The following is a 20,185-nucleotide window of genomic DNA, read 5'->3' as shown; positions in this document are numbered from 1 at the left end:
ACACAGTCAACCCCAAGTAATTACACCTTAGGCTTCATCAGGGAAATATTTAAGGCCGTGGCACTTGTGCGACACACTGCGACCGCCGCCGTGCTCCTTCGAGTCGACATGCGTTACGTAACCGTGAATCACTTGTGTATAAAATGAAGGTGAAGGCAATGCCGGGCTTTAACGGTGTTGATCGTTAAGTGAGTTACACATTACCATAAACAGTGCCGCCGCTTGGATCCGCGTGTCGCTCGAGGGGGAAGTATCGAGGTATGTGGACAGAGAGAGCACCTCAGTCAGATCATCCACATAAACTGTCATAGAGATCTAGGGGGAATTTCCACATGAATACATAGTGCAGTAAAAAAGACTTTATGACCTGCATATCGAATGGCCTGTCACGCTGTAAAAACGCCGGAGCCGGTAGCTTGCGTCAACAATTGATCTGAATGCAAGCGGAGGTGATGCGGTCCCTTTTCGACCAGGGCTTCCTTGGAGGGCGTCCAAGAAAACGTTTCCCCCCTGCCTCCCAAGGAATTCCCCCGGGCATACTGGATGATCTGTGCAAGAAAATTGCAGGGTCATTGCACACTCCTATAGCCATGCCGAGGCTACGTTGGCATGTTTATCCCACTTGGATCGTTTGGGATTAAAGACGTCCCTTTATCGTCCCCTTTCAGCAACACATAATGTCTTATGTGTTTATATCGATTTGGCACTGAAAGATCCCCTTTGTGAACATCTTACGACCTTTTTTCGTACCGCACGTGCCGCTCAGGGTTTTTTGGACTGAACTCTCCCCCTGTCTTTTATAATCTCAGCCTTCTGCTGGTGTCATACTCTCTGACAAAGGGCTTGAGGAGTTAAGCGTTAGCCAGCTGCTAAGTAAGTAATCCTATCGCTGTGCAGCAGCAGGTTTCCATCGCAAGGTGTGAGGAGTCAAGGAGAATCCAGGGGAGCGCTCCAGGCTGTTCTTCGTTATCAGCAGTTGTTCATCTCAAAAGACCACACATCTCACTCACACACACACACACACACACACACACACACACACCCCCACACACACACACACACACACACACACACACACACACAGTCAAACGCTCCAAGAGTGTACATAATGGTTCCATTTGTACGCTCGGGTAGTTAAATTATCACCGAGAATTTTCGCCGTGTACGGCAACAGTAGCAACGTGGGAGAGCAACGGGGCAGGATGATATGCTATATGCGTGACCTTGAAAAATGTGCGTTTGTGTCTGTGAGTACAGGCATGCCTGTGTGTGTGCACGTGCAATGTGTGTGCACGTGCAGTGTGTGTGTGTGGGTTTGCAGTGCATGGTATGTATTTCAGTCCACCTGTGTATGTCTTTGTAATCATATGTGTTAACACCATTTTCCAGTGTGATGACTTCAGCATTGAAACTCCATGCTGCAGAAAGGTTGACCCCCCTCCCCAACACACGCGCGCACACACACACACACACACACACACACACACACACACACACACACACACACACACACACACACACACACACACACACACACACACACACCCCTCACCCATCCCTTCATTCCTTGTCCATCCCATCTCCTCTCTCTTCTTGGTCGAGCGAGTTCTTGTGTTCAACCCCCCCCCCCCCCCCCACCTTCTCCTCCTCTTCCTCGTCGTCCTCCTCCTCCTCCTCCTCCTCTGACCTCTCCGTCCTCCCTTCCTCCTTCTCGTCGTTCTCCTCCAGACGGGCCCCTGGAGCTGCCTCTGTTCCAGCTGATCCCCTCCCAGAGACAGGTGGTGTTCCGCGGGGACCGGCTGCCCCTGCAGTGCACCGCCTCCCGTCTGGACCCGTCGGTGGAGCTGCGCTGGCGTCACAACGGGCACGCCGTGGCCACCCAGGAGGAGAGGGGCGTCTACCTGGAGGACACGCTGCTCCACGACTGCTGCCTGCTGACCAGGTACCAGGCAGAGAGAGGTGGGGGAGGGGGGGGAGGGGGAGGGAGGTTATGAGGAGAGTGCTGATGAGTTGTCCACTGGACTCGCAAACACTTACGCATGTCCGCACTCCGCAGCACTCCTGTAGCGTGGATTACAATGTAGACTGGGCCAGGCCTCGAATTCATTAATGAATTAAACCACCATAAAACAACACTAACAACACACTCTACCAGCCTTCAGTGGTGGAAAAAGTGCTCAAATGTTTGACTTAAGTAAAAGTATCAATACTGCAATGTAGAAAGTAAAAGTCCGGAATTCTAAATGTGCCTGAGTAAAAGTATGGAAGTATTTGCATCAAAATGTACTTAAAGTACCAAAAGTAAAGGTACTTATTATACAAAATGTCCAATTTCAAGTTTTCAAATGTATAATACATTTTGGAAAATAGATCTACAAGCTCACATTCTGAATGTGAGCTATGTGAGCTATACAAATGCTATTTTCAAAAGATTATTTATACATTTTAGACATAATATGATAACTTGTGAAACGGGACATTCTGCATAATGAGTACTTTTACTTTTGGTACTTTAAGTACATTTTGATGCCAATACTATTGTACTGGTACTCAAGTAAATTTTTATCACCTGTCTTTTACTTGTAACAGAATGTTTCTACATTGCATTATTGATACTTTTACTTAAGTAAAAAAAAAGATCCACCACTTTGGCATGTGCACATTACACACACACACTGATGCGAATGTGAGGGGAACGTCTGCAGCATGTAGCGCTGATATCTGCGAGCACGCCAACGTGCGTGACCTTGACGGCGTGTACATGTGTGCAATGTGTCTGCACACGTATGTACAGTGTTTGGTGTTGCATGCCGGTAGTACATGCCGGTGTGCAATGTAGCACAAATGTGTGTAATCACTCATAGATGTGCACATTGCGGCTATGTGATCCACATGTATGCTCACACAGGTCACTGTGCTTCACGGACTACACTAAGGAGCACGCATGTGTGCACGTATACACACACACACACACACACACACACACACACACACACACACACACACACACACACATCTGGAGTACAATAACACACATACACGCATCTGTAGAAAAATACCACACACATGCACACACACACACACACACGCACGCACGCGCGCGCGCGTGCGCGCACGGATGGACGCATGCACGCGCACACACACATCTGGAGGAATACACACATACATCTGGAGTAAAATAACACACACACACACACTCACACATTTGGAGTAAAATAACACATAACCACAAACATAGCTCCCAGCATCTCTCTGTCTCTCTGTCTCAGCTCTGCTTCTTATGCCTCCACATCCCACTCTCATCTCTATCTGTCTCTCTCTCTCTCTCTCTCTCTCTCTCTCTCTCTCTCTCTCATTGTTGATCTCTCTCACCCCCTTCACATACCCACTCTGGGTCTCTCTCTCTCTCTCTCTCTCTCTCTCTCTCTCTCGCTCTCGCTCTCTCGCTCTCTTGCTCTCTATGACAGGGGCTGTGATTTACCTTTGGTTATTGGTGCCCTTGATAAGGATCTGAAAGGACAGGACAGAATTGGCTTGGCAGTGTGCCACCACCCCTGAGCAATCTGTGGCCCCCTCTGGAGGTTGGCCGCGTGGCCCCTCCCACAGCGCTGTGGGAGTGCCCGACGTGTGGCTCCTCCCACAGCGCTGGGGGAGTGCCCGACGTGTGGCCCCTCCCACAGCGCTGTGGGAGCTGTGGGTGATGGCACACTAAGAGGAACAGACTGCTGAGTCATAATAATTATTGTGATAATGCTCTCTTCCACACTGTTTCGGGGCTGGGGGTTCGCTTGATGGAGTCAGTTTGCCACAAACCCTCCATCCTCTTCCTGTCTTTGTGTTCTCGGCGGGCTGTGGTGAGGGCGAGCGAGTTTGTGTGTGTTTTCCTGTGTGTGTGTGTGTGTGTGTGTGTGTACAGTGTGTGTGTGCGCGTGTGCGTGCGCGCGCGAGTGACGCATGGTCCTGACAGCAGGCTCAGACGAAGGAGTGTATTTGCTGTTGATTAGTTTAACTGCTGCCTGCTCCGAGTCGGCTTCTCTAACATAAATATTGATGGAGTGCTGGCAGAAATATGTTTCCTTGTGTCAACAGGGATCGAAACGCCTCTTGTTGTGCGCTTTACTTGGCAACGGGAATGCCATCTACACCCCACACCACCGCCACCACCATTGTTTTGCCTTCGGATGCCGCAGATGGCTGATACTTTTTTCCCTCTTTATTATGTAGCAATTTACTGTTTGTCATTCTTAACCCATTGATACCTGGAACGCATCTGTGTCACTTTAGATGTCTTTGGCTATTCAAAAATAGCAGATATACAAGCTCATAGCGCGGCACCGAGTGCCGCGCTATGAGCTTGTAGATCTGCTATTTTTGAAAAAAAATCTTGAAAAAAAAATCTTGAAAGAAAATGTTTTAGATTTTTTTTTTCAAAATGTTTCAAAATTTCAAAACTTTCAAAAAACCTCAGGTCTTAATGGGTTAATAGCCTCAGCGGAGAATGGGCCGCTTTGTGTAATCGGGCTACTGTGCTGACTAACGTGTTGGGAATGTTTGAGTTTCTTTGAATGCAAGCGGCAACACTCTTCCAGAGACACTGACTTACTTGTGTTGCAGTGTTCATCCATATGGATCAACACAAAAATAATATGTGCAAGATCATTGATCAGTAATTGTTATCATTGGTCCCAGAGCTATTCAATATATTGAACTGTATCAATATATATTGAAATCTATCATTGCTTCCCTTCTAACCTGTGTTATTCAGTAGTTTGAATAACGGGCATAAATATTTGTTATATTTTTTATTATTATTATTATTTTTTTTACATTTTTCTTTAATTAAACATTCTCAGAAATTGTATATATTACATAAAATATAAAAAATGTGGTCCATATTTTTGGCACTAAGGCGCACACATGTGCAGTAGTTCAGTGCATGTAGTCTCATCTGATCCCTACACTCTGCTATCAGTAGCCTACCTGCATTCAGCTAAACAAACAAAACCACCTGTTTGTGTAAGAAGTGACATTTACAAACTGCTAGGCTTAATAACAACTGCTGAATTAATTAAGTTAATCAACTGCTTTGAACTCCTTTGTTCTCTTTTTTTATATGGTGAATTTCATTTATAATAATTAATTTAATGATTTGGCTAATTCCATTCATCAATCAAATAAACATGTTTATATAATTGAAGTATACACATTTCCCTCTATTGCAATGTCAGACTGTAGATCCCATGGCCTTAGAGGACATTTCAGGTGAATATGTTGCGTTGAATGACCCAGTCAGGGATCATTTCACTTCAGTGCAGCTGCTGAACGAACCATTTGAATGAAAATTCAATTCAGTTTTTCTGTGAGCTGATTGATTCAGTACATTGAAAAGAAACATAATTCCCATTCCCATCGCAACTCCCTGTCTGTGTCAGGGCCAGCTGTACAAAACCTTCTCCAGGGATGACAACCAGCAGCATGAAAGTGTTTTTATTGTGCGACATAAGCACAGAAGAACTGCTCAGACTGCTTGCTTACAAGGACCTTGCTCATATAATAATGTTTTTTTGATACTTAAATAACATTCTGCATTCATAGCAAAATCTCTAAGAACTCTCTAGTCTAAGAAGTACCCGTTATACCCTTGTGTCCCCTTGTGACCCTGGAAAGTCCTTGTGCAGTGGTAGACGTCTGTAGAGAATAAGTGGAGAATGTCTGAAGAGTGCAAACTGACTGTGGAAAGTAGACTGACTAAGTAATCAAATGGACGGTGTGGTGAATTCAACAGGTGTGGGGAATTTGCCAAATCAAGCTTAGGCGGTGGTTGCTATGGCAATCAGTTGTCTCATTTGGGCCACGGCCTCAGCCCTTTCCGGTGGTTCTGGACAACCGCCTATTCGACCGTCTCGATGCCGGGCACTGCACTCCCTCGGGTCGTCTGGGACGTGTATGGCGAATTTGAAGTCGGTCGGTTCTAACGGTTCTCGATATACGTGGATTACAGACGTACGTACATACGTACGTACGCACAGAGACTCCCTGCATTTATTGTAATTACACTAATAGGTGACCACAGTTTTGGAAATGAAGCATTACGTTAGTTCATGCAGGACACGGGAGTCATGAGCCAGATTCCAATACCAAAATCCCTGCTCACTCGCTCACTCCACACTCGGGCATCCAGCTTGTCCCGGAAATCGTTCGCGTCGCAGATGGCAAGATATTTTTGGAGTAGCCGAGACCGGAGAGAGAGTGAGCTCCCCAAGGCGTTTGGAGGGAGAAACAGCGAGTGCACATGAAGTGCTCACTTCAGCGAGTTTTGCGGAAGTGTTGACTATCCGTTTTGTTTTTGGACGGACCATCTCCTCGGGCCTTGGGGGTGGAAACTAGCACTCCGTCTGGGAGATGGGGTTTAAAAGCTGTGCCATGTTGCGGACTTCAAAGAGATGATTTAGAGCCGTTTGAAAGCCGTTTGATCTGCTCATATCCTTATAATGTAAACATACAGTAATGCAGCGCGTGCACATGTTTCTATCAGTCGTCTGAGGGTGAAAGTGTCTCACTTGATAATACTGGAAGAGACGCTGAAGTAATACATATCTGATTAACAGTGATCAAAGCTACTGAAGCAACAAATTAAATAATGGGTTTGATCTTTATTTACACAGTCGTTCTGTTTGTTGTAGATGGGTGTCAAACAGCTCAATGCATAAGCATAAGAGAGAAATATAGTGTCCAGGACGAGGAGGCAGAAAAATGAGTTGAATGTGGCAGTCAGCAGTGGTGTAAAGTAGCTAAGTACATTTACTCAAGTACTGTACTTAAGTACAATTTTGAGGTACTTTTACTTTACTGGAGTATTTCCAGTTGTCTATACTTTTACTTCTACTCCACTACATCTCAGAGGCAGATATTGTACTTTTACTCCACTTCAAATATTTGAAAACTTTAGTTACTAGTTACTTTGCAGATATAAATGATTAGAAAACATACATTAACTACTTTAGCCCTATTTTATACATAGGCTATTTGAAAATAGCCGATCTACAAGCTCACAACGTGTCACGATGCGACACGTTGTGAGCTTGTAGATCTGCTATTTTCAAACATTTTTAGTACTTTTACTTTTGGTGCTTTAAGTACATTTTGATACCAATACTTTTGTACTTTTACTCAAGTAAATTTTGAATTCCGGACTTTTGCTTGTAACAGAGTATTTCTACATTGCAGTATTGATACTTTTACTTAAGTACTTGAGTACTTTTTCCACCACTGGCAGTCAGTCCAACAGCTTGATTCTTCCGGACTCGCATCTAATCCTCACCTCCTCGCTCGGAAGCGTGGCTAAGGCGCTAGTAGAGGACACAAGTGGAGTGTTTAAGTTTATTGGAATTTGGCTATAGGCTCCCCCACAGCTCTAATCAGCTGCCAGGCTGCTGATTGAATACAAATCAACCATGCTTTTCTACACACCAATCACAGCTTGTTCTCACAACAAGGCAGCCCATTTAAACTTGGCTCCCTCCTACACTGTTCCATTCCTGCCACACACACACACTGCTGCTGCTGGCAAAGTTTTGCCTCCACGGCCACGCCTCCACCTTTTCTATTTCAGAGTCTTGCATGGCTCATGAGTTAAACTGAAATGCCAGTGTTTTGCATGGCTTTAAAGTTAAACTGAATTCAATGACTTGCTTTGAGCCCACCTTGTATACCCATGGAGGGTTTCTGCAGCTTTGCTTGCTGCTTGGTTAATTCAGGGGACATCTTAAAGCTGCACCACGTAACTTTCCTCTTCTACCCCGGATTTGAACCCGGTTTCCTGCGCAATTGCTGACATTTTTATCATTGAGCTAAGAGAGCCTGCCTGCTTGCTCAGGGGAGAAATTGCAACTTGACCATCAGGTCAGACATCGTGTCAGATCCTGTGTCTAGGTGAGACATGACCTTTGACACGATCTAAATGTCTCAATAGAAGAGCAGGGAGAAAAAATAAAACCACCCCAATTGTATAAGTTATATTGTATTAACATACTCTACCATACAGATTGGACAAAAGGACATTTTATTCATTAAAGAAAAGCTACATACTGTAGTGACACTTTAAGAGCGGCGCCATCAACAGCAAGTATATCTGCGTGGCATTTGTTGAATGAAATGGTTAAATCTACATGAAGAGTGTTCTTGACTAAAAGGACTGCATGTGTTTCTGAAAACTGAAGTTGAAGGTTTCTCAAGGGTTTTCACACTTTCTCAGCTCAAATTGCTTCTTCGGAAAGATGTGTTTCTCCACCAGGCCAAAGGCCGGGGCCAGAGATCATGTTCTTGTCCCTCTCTCTGTTTATGTGTGTTTGTATGTTTGTTTGTGAGTCTGCGACTAATCTTGCAAACTACTACACGGATCACCGTCAATTTAATTGTGCACACTGCCAGTAGTAATTTAGATAGATGCCAGGCTCATTTGTTGACCTGGCATCCTATAGTTTGTACAGTATATTTTTTTAAATATATATTAGACTGATGATAGGTTCTTGGTTTGATCCTAGATAACTATTTCTATGCATTTGATGTATGTGTTTACCTTGCTTACTGTAAATCTCTTGGATTAAGATGCCTAAATTGGACATTTTAAATTGTAATTGAACTCTACTACTGAATATTTGTTCCAATCCAACACCAACTACATTATGTTATATATTATATTTGGGAATTCATCATTTCAGCCCCACCGTCCCTACAGGCTGTGGGATTCGGTGTCCGTGAGGCAATGGAGTGGTACTAGCCAGTTGGGTGCAAGAGAACTGAGGAGAGAGAGAGAGAGAGCATGCATAATCTGACAGTGACACTGCTGTTTTACTATTCGTCAGAGGGACCACAGCACCTGTGACGTGCGCACATGTGCACACACACCACACATAGAGACACAAAGAGCCCGTAGTATGACTCATGCATGCAGAACGCACACACACACACACACACACGAGAGAGACATAGAGAGACTGTGTCACCAATGACACGAGTGAAGGCACAACACACACACACACACAGACGGAAAGATCGTGACAGCTGCATGTGACCCTGTATTGTGAGAAAATACCAGTCGGAAGCACAGCAGGAGAAAGGTTTAAAAACAGGGAGACTCCTGCAAAAATCGGTAATATTTGGCAGGTATTGTATGCCGAACCCAGAAAGATGGAGAGAGTGGGAGAGAGCGCGACACAGTCAGGGTTGCCAGATCTGCTTATTATAATTTCCCCGCAAAGATTTTATTTGAAAATAGCCGATCTACAAGCTCACAACGCGTCGCATCGCGACGCGTTGTGAGCTTGTAGATCTGCTATTTTCAAATAGCTCATGTATATGTTAAAGTGCTCATGTGGCCCATAGTCACTTCTTTTGGGCTGGTTTTCCTAGACCTGGTTGCTTGTTTCTCTCACAGAATCTGGCAACACTGGGCACGGTTTGTGGTTACTGTGTGAGACAGTTTAAGTATCATTATTCGGGCAAATGATGATGAATGTGCTATGGTCACAAATATTTAATTTGAGTCATTTGAATGCATCCTTTTTATAAACAAATTACTTCACGTGAGCTCTGATTTTAACTTTATTTTAGTTACATTATCCCTAACCATCCCACCATTTTCCTTCCATTTGAAAACATGCAGAGCTGCTCTGTCTATTGTTTTTAGATCTCACCATTTGTTAGCAGCCTGTGCCTGAGGCCTGACAGTATGACATTGTTGCATCTCCATTTATATTTCATTCACAAAAACATGTCTGCAATCCATCACTTATCTGCTTTCACCACGCTGGTACATGCTACATCTCATATGCTCAAATAATCTTTTAGACGTAGTAGACGTCTCAAACTCGTTCATCTTTTTTATTCAGACGCCACATGACAGGACGATGAGGGATTGATCTCGTAACATTGCTGCCCGATGGCATGAAAGACTAAATTTACATGATCAGCTCATTTGATTTACCAGTGGCGAGTCTTCCCTCTTAAAAAGGGTTAGGGTTATAGGACTTGTACCTGACTTGATGTTTATGTATTATTTTCATGTACAGTGACTTTTAGGAAAATGATCAGATAATATGCAGGCAAGACATTTGCATTGTTTAGAGAAAGGACTAATATTGTACATGTCATTGTCTGTTAACAGTTTTGACCTATAAGCAAGTAGGTCGGTGTGGCTTGTTGTCGGTATCGGACGAGAACAAGGGTGTCTATCCACTTTTCAATGCGTTAGACCCATGGGAGGTGGATTGCTGAGGTGGAGCGCATCACCTATCATCTCCCAGTACTCTACTGCACATCTTAGTTACCCAAGCTATACTCATACACTGAGGCCTCAGTGCCGCCAATCCAACCAGAACATCGTGATCCAAAGGTTGAGTGCTCTACCGATGAGCTACCTAGACAGATGTGTGGTATATTCTGTATGTCAGACCATTGAACGTGAAAATGTTGGCCAGACATCATTGCATCATAAGTATTTGAAAAACATTAAAACACAATGTTAACGTACAGTCACTTTGACAAAAAAAATAAAAACAATACAACCGATCCTCGAATATCAAAGAACCACTGTATGCTCTAGGAAATAGTTGGTGAAAATGTCAACTATACTGCGAGATGTAGTCAATAGGCTAAGCATGCCAAACCGCAGTTTTGGTCTTTTAAGGAAAAATATGGTGCATCAATGTTTGTACTTATACATTGTCACTTTTTATCTTCCAATAATGCTTACTGAGTTAAAGGGCACCCTGCATAGATAGGTTCGCACACTGCATAGAAGGCCATCATTTAAGTATATACCGTAAGCCTATAGTTGATCTCTTGAATGCATGAATGGAGCGTAGACTGGTGAACAATGGCCACCATTCTCCACAGTAGTGTGGTGGAATGGAATAGACAGAACACATGAGTTGAGAGGAAAAGACGGGAGTAAAGAGAAGAGGACAGGCGATGGGGGGAGGGGAGGAGAGTAAAAGAGAATGAAGGAGAGGAGGAGAAGAGATAAGGTGAGAGAGGTGAATTGAATGGCGGAGGGGAGGAGAATGAAGGAGGGGAAGAGATTAGGTGAGAGGAGAAAAGAGAAGAGGAAAGGAGGCAGCTCATTCTGTCAATTGGATGGGTGTCGGTCTACTTGCAGGGGTCCTCAAGAGTTACTACAGGGGGTCCTCCAAATCTTTGTGTGATAGGATTCTGAGGGGAGTGAGGGGAACATTGGCTAAAAATAGCTGATCTACAAGCTGCGAGGCGTTTTGGCAAAGAGGTTTGTTGTAGAGGGGAAAAAAGCTAACCAAGTACAGAGCCAACCGACAAGTTTAGTATTGAGGCTTTAAGTGGTCTGATAATTACACATTAACATGAATGAATAGAGAATGTATAAAAAACAAACAAAACACATACATTTGTACAACATTGACGATAGTGCTGTAAAACAAGTCTATACGAAATCTATGAAAAAAGTTTAATCTGCAACACAGTTTTATACAATACTGTATGTAGTGGGGGGGTCCCTAGCTTCATCTTTCTCTCAGCTATAAGGGGTCCTTGGCCTAAATAACGTTGAAGACCCCTGGTCCGCTGGGAGCTCCTTATGCAAGCGGCCCTCTCACTGTTGGCTCTGCACTGACTTGGGTGACGTCGGTCAGCACTGTTCCATAATAACCCTCCTCCGGTCCCAGCTAGCAACACACACACATACTGTTCCTCCTCTCCTCTCCTCTCCTCTCCTCTCCTCTCCTCTCCTCTCCTCTCCTCTCCTCTCCTCTCCTCTCCTCTCCCCCCCCCACACGCTCCACTCTGGGTTCAACCAGAACCTCCACTCTCCTTTTTCCACCAGGCCGTGCATGTCCCAACGGAACAACGGTGATGGATTCCACCTCGTTCGTTCCCGTTCTGATTAGTGTGTGCCCCCGCTCACAATTAACCGCTGCTCTCCCCCTTGTATACACAAATTATGCAACCCCCCCCCCCACGTCCACGTCCCCCCCCCCCCTTTCCCTCTGGGGTGGAACCTATAAGGTAATGTTGCTTTTGGCACCCTGAAGCTCGAAGCTTGTCTCCCCATTATAAACCAGGCGAGGAATAGCCCGTCATTGGACTGAATTAACCCGTTAAGACCGGGGAACGCGTCTGTGTGTCATTTTTAAGATTTCTTTGTGGCTATTCAAAAATAGCAGATATACAAGCTCATAGCGCAAGACAAGCTATCTACAAGCTCGTAGCGCGGCACCGAGTGCCGCGCTACGAGCTTGTAGATCTGCTATTTATTTTTAAATCGTGAACATTTGTGCAAATCTTTGAATATTATATTCTACAAACTGTTGAAAAAACTTTTATGTTGCTATGTCAGTGGTGCTCCAACTTTTCCATGTCAAGGACCCCCCAGAATGATATGTATTTGGCCGCAGACCCCCATCTCAAAATATGTTGTTCCAGGGACCCCCAGAAGCACAGATCGGAGTTAAAAATGTACGCTTTAAAACGTATAAAAGATTTGCACACATTTTCAAGATAAAAAAAAAAAAGCAGATCTACAAGCTCGAGTGCCGCGCTACGAGCTTGTATATCTGCTATTTTTGAATAGCCAAAGAAATCTAAAAATGACACACGGATGCGTTCCCGGTCTCAATGGGTTAAAGAATGCTGGCGGTCCAACATAAATACACTGTGCTTCACATGCCTGGGTTGAACTTCACCCGCAAGCCCGTTCGTTCCTACATACTAAATGACTGCGTTGAGGGACGTTTGGGGCAAATTAGAGGTGCCGTGACTTTACTTGGCCCTGCTAGCTCTCATTAAAAAAAGGAACGGATCAGGGATTACTAATGTTCCTGGCCCTTTGACATGCCAAACGCTGTCACATGACGCTTTTTAGAGGCACCGGGGCGAAATATGAGTCATTACCGGGCCCCCATGTTGACGTGCTTCACCTTGGTAAGAATGTCCTCCCGAGTCAGTCAGCCTCGCCCCTCATGCCCTACTGGAGAGGAAACACTGAATACACACGATTTAGCATGTGGCTTAAGGCATTAAGACCGGGAACGCATTTTTTGGTATATCTGCTATCAAAAAAAAATCTGATTCTCTCTTAATCCCTCCTTTCCCTTTGCTGGAACTTTTTCGTGTTGTTCCTGCACGTGTCAGACTTGACAATCTTCAAGCTCATCATGCTAGCCCTGACCAGGTTTTTGTGCAGCGGGCCACACGTCAGTTGCCATGGAGACTGAGTTGTTCCATTGTGTCCATGCATACACAATTTGTATCTCAAAAGTTCATCAGGTTCATCTATTATGGATATAGGTCCACTTTGGTTGGATGGAGTGCAGAGAAGGTCCTCGTTACGAAGAGGCAGAGTAAGATCTCAAATCATGATCTCTATAGAGAAGACCGCCTGTCTGTCTTGACCAAGGACCTCAATGTTCTTTCGTTTTTTTTTGTTTTGTTTTTGTTCAAATCGGTCGGCGTCAACAAATCGTTTTCATTTTCTTTGTTTTCTTTTTTTCTTTTTATAATTGCAGCGCAGTTATCCCTCCGGGCAATGGGAAAAGTGTCCTGTCAAGCTATGGACTCGGCACTAGCCAATCGCAGATACGCACATCATGGTAGCCTGATTATCAGACTGAATCTGCGTGGAGCTTCAGTCTGACGTTGGCTCCAGTGTAGGTGATTACAAGGGGGAGGGGCAGTGGTGGCTTATCCAACGGGCTTGAGGTGCTTAAGCACAGGGCACCAACCTTTGGGGGGGCACCAAACGGCGTGAAGAAAAGAAGAAAACTGAGAAAAACGCCGAAATTTTGAGCGTCCTCTTTCTTCCACGCAGCTATCTATTCTACAGTACCTATACATTTGGCTTATTTCCACGCCCCGTTGTAGCGATGTGTGTCCCGTTGTCTGTGATTGGCTATAGGGATGATTGGAATTGAAAACGCGATGTTCCGCCCCAATGTAGCAGCATGTAGGTAGGAGCCTCTGGTATGATTGCAATACCGGTGGTTCTCAAACGTTTTCATTTGAAGGGCCACCATAACTCTGGGAGTACAAATGAACCAAATGTACCTCCTGCCTGGCTCTGCCTTTGTACTTCCTGGTTCCTTTGTACCGCCTGCCTCTGCCTCCAGACTTACTGAGTGCACCTTTATAGTTGTACACATACATACACACGCACACGCACACACACACACACACACACACACACACACACACACACACACACACACACACACACACACACACACACACACACACACACACACACACACACACACACACACACACCGCATGTTGTACCCCTGGCCCAGCTACTGGAGCGATCCCTGCATTTGTTGTTCCACGATGATTACTCCCGCCCCAACATTTTGTCTGGCTTCTGGTAAAGTTGTAAATGGTGCATTTACATAATGCCTTTATCCAGAGCACTTTACAAACTGTGCTACATTCAACCGTTCACACACCAGACAGCATAGGCAACCATGCAAGGCACCAACCTGTTCATCTGGAGCAGTTAGGGGTTCAGGGTCCAACTCGGTGGTTTTCAACCTTTTTCACATCAAGGTCCATTATTTCTTGGGCATTTGAGCCACGGAATCCACCGTTTGATGAGATTTAGACTCTCAGACCAAAACTTTCCATGCCGTATTGATGTTGGTACCATAGGGGAGATAACAGGCAAAGGTTGATCAAAATAACAATTTTTTAATAAGCTTTAATATAAGTAATTTATATAAATCTGCTTTAAGTAATGCAGATGTTTAACTATAATTTAACTTTTGAGAGCAAACAAATCAATGAAACACACCACAGGGATCTTTAAGAAATAAATGAATATTCAAATGTGATGCAGTGCTCCCATTTTGCTCATCACACCATCAGCATTTACAGCATTGCTTTTTTTTGTCCAAAATCTCTGTATGGAATGGTACAATTCTGAACATTTATACTATATTTCTCTCAAAAGAGAATCTTACTTTGGCCTCGAAATAATAAAAGCTTGAACACTGCCAGACAGAGAGACACTATGGGGAGAGTGTGTCTGTGACCAACAACCATATTGATCATTTAAACACGCCACACATGACACACCAAGTTGTCTCATTATTCAACAACCTGGGCGTGTGTGAGAGGCTTCATCCTCCCCTCCAACACAAGTGATATGAATGGAGAATCCTAGAGATACTCATTAGACCAGTGGTTTTCGACCTTTTTCATATCAAGGTCCATTATTTATTCGGCATTCGAGACACGGACCACCGTTTGATGAGATCTAGACTGTCAGAACCAAAACTCAGAATATTTTGTTATCGTTGGACACGATTTAGTGTAGAAGTAGAGTAGAAGTAAAAGTACTGCAAATTGGAAATACTCCAGTAAAGTAAAAAAATACCTCAAAATCGTACTGAAGTACAGTACTTGAGTAAATGTACTCTACGTTACTTTACACACCACTGACGGTTAGTAGAGGGCTACGCTTGTTTTCAAAAAATTCTGCACGTCATGCTATACGTATATAGCATAACACGATAGAACACACCACTGGGAGAGAGAGAGAGCAAATTAGAGCAGCGGGGAACGAGGGGGGTGCAGTGTGTTGGCCCCAGTTCACTGCTGATGTAACTGTCCTCTCTGTGGACCATTCAGGGTTTGAGTGGACCCGCAGCCCTGTGTCACTCACATAACAGCTCTGTCACACGGTATGTGTGCATGCATGCATGCCCGCCCGCCCCTGTCACCATGCATCCTCACCACCGCCGCACCGTGTGGCTAGCGGTTTTCTGCTCCTCTGGTTTCTGTCAATGTCCCTGGTCCGATATATCATTCTCATATACTGTAGGTTAAAAGCAGTGGTGTATTAAAGTAACTCTGTACATTTACTCAAGTACTGTACTTAAATACAATTTTGAGGTATTTTAACTTTACTAGAGTATTTCCAGTTTTCAGTATTTTTACTTCTACTCCACTACATCTCAGAGGCAAATATTGCACTTTTACTCCACTACAGTTATTTCAAAACTTTAGTTACTAGTTACTTTGTAGATTGTTATTATTATTACAAAACATACATTAACCACTTCAGCCTTATATGCATTTCGGCTATTTGAAAATAGCCGATGCGACGCATTGTGAGCTTGAAGATATGCTATTTTCAAAAGATTTGTATACATTGGAAAACTTATGAAATGAGACATTCTACATAATGATTACTTTCTACTTTTGGTACTTTAAGTACATTTTGATACCAATACTTTTATACTTTTGCTCAAGTATTTTTTTAATTCCTGACTTTTTCTTGTAACAGAGTATTTTTATATTGCAGTATTTATACTTTTACTTAAGTAAAAAATGTGAATACTTTTTCCACCACTGGTTGAAAGACTACTGTATATGATGTTGTTTTCTAAAGGTTCAGTGACATCTTAAGTGGTCAGATTGTTAATGAAGCACTGTATGGTTTTGAAATGCAAACTGTATGTTGGGTTTTGAGCTCAGCATGGCTGACATGTATCGGATGTGGCTCTGTGTAAATGTCATACATTTTCCATATTACTGTAGGTTTCAGTTTAAATACTTAATCATTCTTCTTAATGATGGATTTGTGGGCTCTTGAGAGCTGTTCGGACTGAGCTTAGATGTTTTCTATTTAAGGCCCAACCAAACACTTTGAACTCTACTCTGTGGTTCTGTCCTTTGGAACGAGGGCTGCCTTTTAAAAAAGGGGGGCTACAGAGAGACAAATATAGAGTGTGTGTGTGTGTGTGCGTGTGTGTGTGTGTGTGTGTGTGTGTGTGTGTGTGTATTACTGTGCTTGTGAGGACCAAACGCTCTCACAAGTACAGCAGAATTTGAGGAATAGACGTTGTGAGGACCAAATTATTTTAGTTTTAAGGTTTATTTTTCGGCTTTAGACTTGCAAGAGAGAGAGAAGAGGGGAGCATGTGTGAAGAAACAAACAAAGAAAGTAACGGAAAAGCAAAGCCAGGCAAAGAGTGGACGTGTGTCATATTTGTGTCTGTGGTTTTAGAGGATGTGAGTGAGTGAGACTGTAGTAAAACTAACCTATTCCTTCATATAGCCGTGGGACAAGAAACACCACGGGCTAAACTATGATTTATTAGCAATATCCCTCTTAGCTTCCAAATGTTTTGACGGGCTGAGAGGAGTACAGATGAGCCAGATTAGAAGCATCAACATGACAGCGGTGTACGCTAGTGAATCATTCTCCTCAATAAGGTTCATTATGCATAATGGCATACCAGCCTGTGAACAACTTTCCCCCCAGTCACAGTGTTAACCCATTCAAAGCGGGAACGCATCTGCTGTCATTTTAGATGTCTTTGGGCTATTTCAGGTTTCAACATTTTGTAAGACAAGACATACAATCAAATAGTGCAAAATGAAAAGACAAGAAAACAAAAATTTCAAAAAATAAGGCAAAAACATACAGATAATCCAGCAAACAAACAAAAAGAGGTCATGGGACATTCGATACCAGTAATAGAAACAGAAACATGTTTACAGGATGATTTAAGATGAAATACAATAGAGAGAACGCAGCCAGCAAATCACCAGAGATCTGGCCCGCTATCTAAATAGTCCAACCATTTCCCCCATCTTTTTTCACCCGAATATATTTTTTTTAAAGCGAACATTTGTCAAATATCTTGTTCCAGGGACCTCCAGAAGCAAAGAGTTGAGTTAAAAATGTTGTTTAAAAATATATATGTATTCAAAGATTTGCACAAATGTTGAAGATTTTCCAAAAATAGCAGATCTACAAGCTCATAGTGCGGCACTCGGTGCCGCGCTATGAGCTTGTAGATCTGCTATTTTTGAATAGCCAAAGTATAAAATAATGCTTAAAGTGGTCACACAGATGCGTTCCCGGTCTTAATGCGTTAAACCATAAAATGAATGAGGCACATTGCTTTAGATGACAAGCTAGCATAGAATCTCCTTACTCAACTGTACAGTGCGTGCTCACTTATATGAAAAAACACACACACACACACACACACACACACACACACACACACACACTGGCCAAGGATGTCATCATCTCAGTCAAGCGTTAAAATTTGATTTAGGGCCCTTTAGAATGGCAATCAGAAATGAGAGCTTATAGCTGAACACGTGAGATTGAATCAGGACCTATTTTATTCATTTTCTACCTCACAGAATTGCACGGTGTGTCATTGAAGCAAAGTCACCAGACAGAGAAGGTCCAGGGAATTCAATCAGAATACCTAGATTTTTCTTGCTCTTTAGTTTCTACTGCAACACATATACTGCTGGTCAGTGGTGGAAAAAGTACTCAAATTCTTTACTTAAGTAAAAGTACCAATACTGCAATATAGAACTATATACTAGTAAAAGTCCAAAAGTATTGGCATAAAAATGTTTGAAAATAGCAGATCTACAAGCTCACAACGCGTGGCATCGCGAGTCGCGACGCGTTGTGAGCTTGTAGATCGCTATTTTCAAATGGCCTAGGTATAAAATAGGGCTAAAGTGGTTAATGTATGTTTTATAATGTAATAATTTATATCTGCAAAGTAACTAGTAACTAAAGGTTTCAAATAATTGTAGTGGAGTAAAAGTACAATATTTGCCTCTAAGATGTAGTGGAGTAGAAGTAAAAGTACAGACATTTTAAAATACTCCAGTAAAGTAAAAAATAGGCCTCATGATTGTACTTAAGTACAGTACTTAAGTAAATGTACTTAGTTACTTCACACCACTGGTTTCTACTGCAACACATATACTGCTGGTCAAATTGCACAGTGGTTATTATCGATTCTGTGCATTATAGTGGTAAATACTAAATAACTGAACTATTCCAAAAGGGCTTTCAGATGATCTCAGACAGCCAAAACATGTTCATTCTTTCACTGTGCGTCCTTTCAAGAAAAGCTTTATTCTTTTGACATTTACTTTCACTGACATCAGCTGACGTAACATTATTCATCACATTATACCCATAAATGTCAAATGTCAAATGTTAACTTTAAAAATATACATATTCAAAGATTTGCACACATTTTCAGGATTAAAAAAGAAAATAGCAGATCTACAAGCTCATAGCGCGGCACTCGGTGCGAAATACATATTTTCTCCACATCCTCCTCTTCTGCTAGGAAACTCTTGTCAAGGATTAGAACGTGTCCACATCAAAGAGCACTCAGCCACTGATCAGTTTGTCTGTGGAACATTTAAGTGCCATCTGCAGCCAGTCACTTACAGTATGATTTGAATGTCAATTGACACAAAGCTCCCATTTGCAAAGCGTTGCTCCTTAAGTCGCATTTGCAAACTTGTCTATATACACACACACACACACACACACACACACACACACACACACACACACACACACACACACACACACACAACAAGCCAGCTTATATATACAGTAGCTATATATATAGCATTTATGTGGATTTTACTACAGCTGGTAGTTGTACATTTCATTTCTCAGGGAGAAAGTATTTCCATGGCGATGATATCAGTTGCCTAGCAATCTCTCCTCCTCGTCCTATTTTATTATTTAACATAAAGCGTAAAAATCCTCACAGATGAGTCAGTCGGGTGTGTAGAGCCCATAAACCAGAGTCCTTGTGGCCACTTCATCTATCCTTTTGGTTAACTAGACAATCCTCATTGTGATAGGAAGCCGTTTGACAAAGCGGATAAGGATGAGTAATGATCACCTGAAGTCACAGCCAAAAATCAGTCATAGGCAGAGCGCACGCTCACATGCAAGGCTCCCTGGATGGAATTAGCTTAACCCGTTAAGACCAGGAATAACGTATCATAACGTATATAATAACGTGTCATTTTAAGATTTCTTTGGCAAAAATTCAAAAATAGCAGATATACAAGCTTGTAGATCTGCAATTTTTTTTTAAGTCGTGAAAATGTGTGCAAATCTTTTTATATATATATTTATATATATATATATATATATATATATATATATATTTATATATATATATATATATATATATATATATTTCTTTAAAGTTGTACAATGCAGAATCACAAATAACGATTTTTAGCAACCTCTGCTGGTCACTACCGTCACTGCTTACAATTTCCGTTGTCCTCGATTACCCAGAATTCCATTCGTTTTCACCGGAAGCCGGAAGCGTTTCAAAAAGCGATCTTTTAATTGTTT

At 42.8% G+C, this 20,185-nt stretch overlaps 1 protein-coding gene across 1 annotated transcript in view; it reads left to right on the top strand.

The window, feature by feature from the left end:
- adgra1b (adhesion G protein-coupled receptor A1b) overlaps positions 1–20,185 on the top strand; it is a 270,459-nt gene that overhangs the window by 73,298 nt on the left and 176,976 nt on the right. The window contains exon 7 of the mRNA XM_080450479.1: positions 1,729–1,942. Within this exon, the coding sequence (XP_080306605.1) occupies positions 1,729–1,942 (214 nt within the window). The remainder of the gene's footprint in view (positions 1–1,728; positions 1,943–20,185) is intronic.

The sequence above is a fragment of the Gymnoscopelus braueri genome (assembly GCF_963280865.1).
Source record: "Gymnoscopelus braueri genome assembly, chromosome: 14".
Classification (NCBI taxonomy): domain Eukaryota; kingdom Metazoa; phylum Chordata; class Actinopteri; order Myctophiformes; family Myctophidae; genus Gymnoscopelus; species Gymnoscopelus braueri.
The sequence above is the reverse complement of the archived record's forward strand: the minus strand, read 5'-3'. Positions and strand labels throughout refer to the sequence as shown.